Source organism: Limulus polyphemus, unplaced genomic scaffold, assembly GCF_000517525.1.
Source record: "Limulus polyphemus unplaced genomic scaffold, Limulus_polyphemus-2.1.2 Scaffold1155, whole genome shotgun sequence".
Classification (NCBI taxonomy): Eukaryota; Metazoa; Arthropoda; class Merostomata; order Xiphosura; family Limulidae; genus Limulus; species Limulus polyphemus.
This window is the reverse complement of record NW_013666765.1, coordinates 115818-124594: the sequence shown is the minus strand read 5'-3', so window position 1 is coordinate 124594 and position 8777 is coordinate 115818. Positions and strand designations below refer to the sequence as shown.

Sequence of the window (8777 nt, the reverse complement as noted above, 5' to 3'; positions counted from 1 at the left end):
CTTATAATTAATTATAAGTAACTTAATGACTTCCAAAAAGAGTTTATAAAACAGCGTCTGTAGAATTATGAAGTAACTAAAATTCCCATGAAATTATAGATTTTTACAAAAATTACGATAGGGTGAAGACAATCTCCAAAGTGGCTGTACAAGCATTTTAGTAGATTATATTCACCACCTACAACAAAAAAGGTACACAAATTCTTCTATCGGCTAAGAATTTGCACGTGCCTATCAGCACAGAAAGATAGTGGACAGAAGGCACAGTAAGACTCGAAGGAAAAATAAAAGAAACAAATGTAAGGTAATGAAAACTAAAAAATCATCTACTTGTTACTGGTAGTTAATACATTAATATTTATTATTTTTATTTCTTACTTACCTCTTTTTCGCCCCCCAGTGGCACAGCGGAATGTCTGCGGACTTACAACGCTAGAAACCGGGATTCGATACCCGTGGGGGAAAGAGCACAGGTAGCCCATTGTGTAGCTTTGTGCTTAACTTGAAACAAACAAACAATACCTGTTTTTCTTCTAACTCCCACGAAGAGACAAATAGCCAATCCTATCTAGATATCACCTAAGGATACGGGTTGCTCAAAAGGGCAGCCAAGCCTCTCATACACGATTTATAACATCATCGGTCCCGAAAATATTAGACTAAGGCGTGTGTGTGTATGTTTTCTAACAGCAAAGCCACATCGGGCTGTCTTCTGGGCCCACCGAGTGCAATCGAACCTCTGATTCTAGCATTCTAAATCCGAAGACTTATCGCTGTCCCACCGGGGGGCAAGAGTATGGCCCCATGTATTTGAAAAACAAACACACTATTATTATGTGCTTCATGTTAAGATTTTTCAGTTACATTCCAAGCTTTCTAGTTATATATGTGCACTGTCTTACACTTGTTTCTTTTCCATTTGTCCCCAGTCGCTCAACGGTAAATCCGAAGGTTTATAATGCTAAAAACCAGGTTTCGATAGCCGTGGTGCGCGTAGCACAGATAGCCCATTGTGTAGCCTTGTGCCTAATTAACAACAAACAACTAAACAAATAAATATTTTCATTTTCCTAACAATTTTGCTGTTCCTTTTGTTCGTTAGATGATGTAACCGGTAACCTACTTTATTGTTAATAGAAGAAACGAAAATACAAACGTGCATAATAAAAAACAACAACATAATTATCAGTGGATCAGAAAATAATCCTGACAACCCAACAGTGGATCAGAAAAGAACCCCAACAACCCCAAGCGCTTTTAGAAAGTGTACTTTTCTTCATAAGGAAGAAATGGTTTAACTTTTTTTTGTTGATCCTGCGTGCTTCTGTATATGAGAGAATAATATACGAGTGGTCACATTCTTGTCCACTGGTCACTTAGTTGCCAGTTGCTTATTCGTTTCATCACTGCAACTGGTCATGTTTGACCACTGGTGATTTCAGTCAGCCGAGTTAACTCATTATAACTACGGTATATACCTACCAAGCTGCCAAGGGCCATCTTCGCTCATGTAGCATTAAGCGTCTGAAAGTAGTTGAATATTTGAATATGATGCACTACCAATGGAAAGTTCACGTTTAGTTATACACGTAGGTTCTGCAAACGTGTCTTTGCTAGACATGTGAAATAATACCACCTCAACTTACTCTGTGCATCAGCTATAGCCATACCTGATGGCAACATCCGTAAAAATTGCCAAATTTCCTCCTGATGATATCAAGACAAACACGAATTGGGATCTTCTAAGCATCAAATGGTACATCACAACAATAGATATAACTGATATTTGTATATACTACGTTCAGTGTGTATAACCGATATTTGTATATACTGCGTTCAGTGTGTATTACCGATATTTGTATATACTACGTTCAGTGTGTATTACTGATATTTGTATATACTACGTTCAGTGTGTATAACTGATATTTGTATATACTACGTTCAGTGTGTGTTACCGATATTTGTATATACTACGTTTAGTGTGTATAAATGATATTTGTATATACTCGTTCAGTGTGTATTACCGATATTTGTATATACTACGTTCAGTGTGTATAACTGATATTTGTATATACTACGTTCAGTGTGTATTACTGATATTTGTATATACTACGTTCAGTGTGTATAACTGATATTTGTATATACTACGTTTAGTGTGTATAAATGATATTTGTATATACTACGTTTAGTGTGTATAAATGATATTTGTATATACTACGTTCAGTGTGTATAACTGATATTTGTATATACTACGTTCAATGTGTATAACTGAGATTTGTATATACTACGTTTAGAGTGTATAACTTAGATTTGTATACACTACGTTCAGTGTGTATAACTGATATTTGTATATACTACTTTCAGTGTGTATAAGTGATATTTGTATATACTATGTTCAGTGTGTATAAATGATATTTGTATACACTACGTTCAGTGTGTATAACTGATATTTGTAAAAACTACGTTCAGTGTGTATAACTGAGATTTGTATATACTGCGTTCAGTGTGTATAACTGAGATTTGTATATACTACGTTTTAAAATAAAACAAAAACGTTTAAAAATATTTTACCGTTGAAGAACAGAAATCTGCGGTTTCGTCGACTTTCTACATGGTTAAAAAATCTGTAAAATGTCGGAAAAAAAGTACCGACAGCACATTTCCCTGTTTGAAAGGAAAACATTTTAAGGAATTTCAATTCAAAAGAACACGAAATATTTGCAGAATTTTCCTAACATTACGGAAAATGTTGCGTTTTTTTTTTCTAATGAGATTCCTTAAGATATTTTTTGTTGAAATAGGGAAAGTTATTGAATTATCCTGCCTGTAATTTTTCCGTAGATTAAACATAATTCCATTTATTTTTAACTTACCATTATTCAATATTACATACAGGTTCAGTTTTGATGTGTCTACAGGTGTTTATGAAAAGTCATACTGTATATGTCGAAATCGCAGTTTAAAAAAAGGAAGATGCGTTTTTCATTTAGGTTCAAACTTGTATACAAAAAAGAAACTGCATTAAATATAATTTTTTTTTCCTTAAAACAAAGATAACATATTTAAGCTTGAAATTCATGTGAAACTTTTACACGGAAAATAAATGTTGTAAAACTCTGAGTTTCGAAAGTAAACTTGTTATATTTTAATAAAACTTTTAATATAGGAGCTACCAAGCATTATTTTCTAAATCGTTACATTAATTCTTACAAAAATAAATCGTAGATTTTCATAATTATTCTACTTCAAAAATGTAATTTCATTAAGCTTTACAAATTGTCACCAAACTGTGTGTTTATCAAGTATTTCTTAAGAAATAACTGCTCATCCTGCTTATCTTTTTCACAGGAATAGCAGCACTTCAGATTACACACCTCTCCGTTCCCCCTTGGATTGAAAGCGGAAGCAAGGAGTCGGTAGTTTTAGATTGTGAGTATGATCTTACAGAAAAAGATAAATCACTAGTCGTTAAATGGTTCCTGAATAACGACCCAGAGCCTATTTACCAGTGGATTCCTGAGTTGAAGAGTAGACACTTTTCCTACCGCTTAGAAGGAAGAGTCAGCCTGAACTATACAGTGTTTCCGTCCGATGAATACACCAAGTATAGAGCTATAAAGATTCTCAGACCTACAATAGATCTGAGCGGTTTGTACACATGTACGGTCGGATCGCTGTCAGGAACAGACTCGAAAGATAAGCAGATGATAGTATATTGTAAGTAAATTCACATAAGAACAATACGGGTAAAACTTTTAGTTTCAAACAATAAAAACCTGTTAGTTTACATATAGCTATCAGTTTAATGTTTTACTTCATCTCCAGTCATTTACATGACTTTTAACGGTTCGTAGGCGATTGTTTTTTTTTTGTTTTTTTTATGACTTAATTTCAACCTATGTTTCACATATTTTTACAAAGAGGAAAATAATAAATGCATCGCTTAAATTTTAAGTGAAATATTCACTTCAAATCCATAAATAATTAGTAAAAACAAACGATACTTAGCCCTTTATAAATTTTATTCTTAGCATTATTATTGTACCAGTTTCGTAGCGCCTAAATTACTCTTTAGTTTTATTTGAAAGGCATGATAAAAACTTTTAAAATGTATCCTTTATAATTCCTTAAAAATAGATAGAACTTATTACAACACAAACACACATGTGCACCATCCAAGATGACGTTTCCTACAGTGACCAAGACTACATATTTATCGTCCAATATCCCCTCTAAATTTTTCTGTAACTACATTGCATTAAAGAAAAGCTTTAAAACGATCAGTAAAATTATTTCATAAAATTACATCTTTGATTTTTTCAGTACAGAATAAAAACGAAGTAAAACTCGAAATTAGGCACTTGTAAGGTTTTGTCATTTTTCCTAATATGTTCATGAAAATATCTGTAATGATTCTGTTAAAGAGTTTATCCTTCAATAGCTCGTGGTTTGTGAAATTGGAAACTTTTTCATTACTTTTTTTGCGAACTATTGTAATATCAACTGTAGCTTGGAGGCGTGCAACCAAATTCCATCTTGTCGAAATATTTAATGAAGCATGTAATTATCCCTTCACTCCATTTGGGTAGATTGGCAATGTCGATAAATTATTTCGTTTTCGCCCTTTTGTCTTTACAATTAAGAAGAACGCGGATAGTAATTGGATGGTAGATAGGGATTAACGGCACAGCGGCAGAAGTTGGCAGCCATTGTTTAACTCAAATTGAACTAAGGGTCCTCAGTATAGGATTTTTAATTTGTTGTACTTGACCGCCTATGAATTCTAATTTCAGTCCTCAGTCTAATGCTGTAGTCTGTTGTACTTGGCATTCTGTGAATTCTAATTTCGGTCCTAAATTTTAGTTTGTTGTACTTGGCCGCCTGTGAATTCAACTTCAGTCCTCAGTCTAGTGTTTAGTTTGTTGTACTTGGCTGCCTGTGAATTCTAATTTCAGTCCTCAGCCTAATGTTTTAGTTTGTTGTACTTGGCCGCCTGTGAATTCTAATTTCGTTCCTCAGCCTAATGTTTTAGTTTGTTGTACTTGGCCGCCTGTGATTTATAATTTCGGTCCTAATATTTTAATTTTTCGTATTTGCAGTCTGTGAATTCTAATTTTATTCTTAATCTTTTAATGTGTTGTGCATAGAATTCTGTGAATTCTAATTTCAGTCCCAATTCTAATGTTTTAGTCTGTTGTACTTGGTAACGTACTTTCTTTGGTAAACGAAGCATTTTCGTCATCTGCAACCTCTTCCTTGGTTTTTACAAAGTTTTTTTGGAAGAATTAGGTGATATGTGAGATTTTTTTTTCTTTCTGACACTTTTGTAAGGAAAACGTTTAAACAGCGCTTGAAAGAGTGAGCAATGATTATAGTTTCGTCAAACAAAATCACGATTCAAAAGTTAGTGAGGGAGATGAAATACACTTGCCTTTTTTTCGCGCCTTTCATGTTCGATTTCCAAATTACTTACTATAAATATGAATATGCATCTTTATATAACAAAACACTCGAATATAACACTCTTCTGATTTTTTTCTTTTCTTTATTAATTTCTTCAACTTCATAGGTCACTATTTAGAATATAATTTTACAGCGAATCTGTAACAAAAACATTCATATACTGTTTTTCAACTAAACATAAATAAACTAAATTAAATATATTAGAAATATTTCGTTAGTTATACGTATCTAATGGTGGAACTTATATGTGTTTTGGTTGTACCTATATATATATAAAGCTATACGTGCATTTGCTTTCGATTAATATTCTAATCGAGTCTAGTAGATTTAATGTCGAAAATAAAGTTTATAATAAAGTACATTTAAGGATTTTTGAGACTATTATAACTACATATTTTGAAAGCGGCCAGAAATTAACTTAAACTAATTTAACCTTTTTTTATCCTGAACTTGCAAACCGTTTCCTTTTGGTATTATGTATTCTGTCTTATTTATAGTCGCGCCAGTGTTATACATTATAAGGATTGTATAATAATTGAAATTCCATTTAGAAATTTGTGTTTCATTATTATCAGTATTTTCTAAAAGTTATATTGAACATGCTTAGGATTGGTAAATTTTAGGCAGCCAGACTCATATTACAAATCAACACGTCCAATGGTCTTCCTTGTCTTCATCAGTAGAACTAGATATGAATAGATTAGCTGAAGCATAGCGGAGACTCGTACAATAATAATTATTCTTTGAAAGTCGGTTATCTCTTTAACGCGTATTATTTTGATTCCAACCGGCTGTTTGCGGGAATGCTCGAATTGTAAGACTTTTTTTTTTTTAGAAGGAGAACTCCATAAATATAATAAAAGACATTTACTCTCTATGAATAAATATACAGTTAATTTTATTACCTCATTGCTTAGTCACTAATTAGACCAAATTTAAGATTTAACAATAACTTGCACAAGACAAAGATTAAAAGAAATATAAAAAAACAACCTTGCCAATGATTAATGGAGATAATATTTGGTACAGAAATAATCACTACAACAATAGTTATACACACTAAGTCATTCAGTGAAGCAACACTCTCGATACGGTCCAACTCTTATTATTTTCTGAACAAGGAGGATGAAATTGATGTTTATTTTCATAAAAGAAACGGTGTCCCCCCCCCTCAAGTTGAGTACCGATCTTGGCACTTAATCAACCTTATAAGCTATAGGCGGCAGTACACCATAGGATCCACATTCATATTGACTGAGAACAGGCTCATTATAAGCTGCATCGTGCTGTTATTGGAGTTGTTCTTTATCAGTGTCGTGTATATTATGAATATAATTATTTCAATCTTTTCATTCAATACAAATAATTGTTATAAGTTTAGATTTTATTGATAAATGAGTTAGTTTCCAACGTAAAAAGAATTATTATGTGATGAACATATATGATTCTGCTGTTATGTAGCTATAAGTTTCTATAGATACAGTTTGAGAACAGTTAAAACTTTTAAATATTACTTTTACAGCTCCCCCAACCGTCTTCATGCTTAACTATACATACATATCAAGTGACAAGGAGCGATTGCGATGCCAAGCTGAAGGCGTATTTCCGCTACCTCGCTTAGTCTTGTACGAGATGACAAGTCACTCTAGGTCCCGCCAGCTGACAACTAACTTGTTTCAAAATGAGCAGCTGGACTTTACAGGTGCCTACATCGTGGAGGTTTCCAAGGACCTTACCACGGAAGAATTAAAAGGAGACGAGCCCCGGGTTTTTAAGTGTGTGCTTACCATACCTGGTACTGAGTACCTGGCAGAAAGGTCTGTGGTTTTTTATCCAGGTGAGAAAAAGAAATAGTGTACTTACTTTAATTTGAAAAACACAAATTAGAAATGTCTGATTATATGTGTGTAAAATAACACAACTATATTGCGAAGCTATGAACACAACGTCGAGTTTCTCTCGCCTGGATAACTAAACGTAGAAAAACACAACGCCGAGCTATCTTACTTCATCTTGTCATTAACCAAGACGTCCGTTGGTAGCTCATTCGTAATCCTGAGGACTTATTACCTTAAAATTCGGGATCAACTCCTCGCGGAGGACACAGTGCAGATAACGTATTAAGCAGCTTCACGCTAAAATTCAAACGAACAGATGTATCGTTGTGATACACTGAGATATAGGTAAGATGTCGACAAAGACGACTACAAGTTTAGTAGGGTAACCTTAACTTTAATGGATTTTTTAATATATCATGTTTAAGAAACTATTATGGTATAGTTAAAAAACTGACATTTGGTCTTTATTGGATGTTTAATTGTTACAATTACTCATACGTAGCTTGACGCTGACAACTACGATAACATTGTTAGCTGTAAAGCTTTTTGTATATTTCGTGTTTATTATTAGAAATAAATGCTGTTATTCTTTTATTCACAAATAACCACACACATTCAAACTATTTTTCATCACTGGTACACCAGTAAGATATTACAAGTTATGAATTAGATAAGTGAGAAGTAGTGCGTCATTCATAATAAGAGCTAAAAATATGAATTATCTAATATATACAGTAAAGGAGAATCCGTTTGAAAAAAAAAGACCAAAAGGGCACTTTAAGATTATATTTATAGCAATTGATCATGTTCTACAAGTGATATATATTTATGGCAAATTAAGTTTTAATCTCAAATTATGAACATCTTCTGATCAATGCTGAGTTTAGCTGATGAAAACAGGTACCATCAATAATACTTTTAGTGTTATAGCATGAACTTTACTGAAATTTATTACATGTTACAGTTATCATGAACTTACACATTATATTATATACGTATTTTACCATTTAAATTATGACAGATGTTTTTATGCTGCATTACCGACCTCTTTTTAATCGTAAATGAACAGAAAACTTGTACTATTTTTTGGACAGCAATTATGTCGTTAAATTTTGAAGATTGTAACACATGTTCTAATGCTGGTATATGTAATACATTCACATAATAACACTTTGAATAATCACAAACAAATTTACACCCAACTCTATGTTTAACATTGTTTTTTCTACAGGATCTTTAGTCAATGCAGTTTACACGTTTTAATAACAGAGAAGAAATAGAATATAAAGATATATATTATTTACGTTCTATATCTACTTCTTCATACGGGTGTATCACTAAAAACTCTTAAAGTTTTACTACAGGGTTAAAATACTAGAATAAAAATTACCCCTATAAAATATTATTCAATATATCAACCAATTTATTTATTCATTAGTGCCCGGCATGGCCAGGTGGTTAGAACGCTTGACTCAC

At 32.7% G+C, this 8777-nt stretch overlaps 1 protein-coding gene across 2 annotated transcripts in view; it reads left to right on the top strand.

Moving 5' to 3' along the window:
- The window catches only part of LOC106462385 (hemicentin-1-like), a 33421-nt gene that overhangs the window by 9723 nt on the left and 14921 nt on the right, over positions 1-8777 (top strand). Inside the window, exons 2-3 of one of the 2 annotated variants that reach the window (XM_022389637.1) lie at positions 3349-3429; positions 6986-7300. In XM_022389637.1, coding sequence (XP_022245345.1) covers positions 3349-3429; positions 6986-7300 — 396 coding nt within the window. Of the gene's footprint in view, positions 1-3348; positions 3718-6985; positions 7301-8777 lie in introns of both variants that reach the window. The other variant, XM_013922313.2, reaches the window with a different exon arrangement.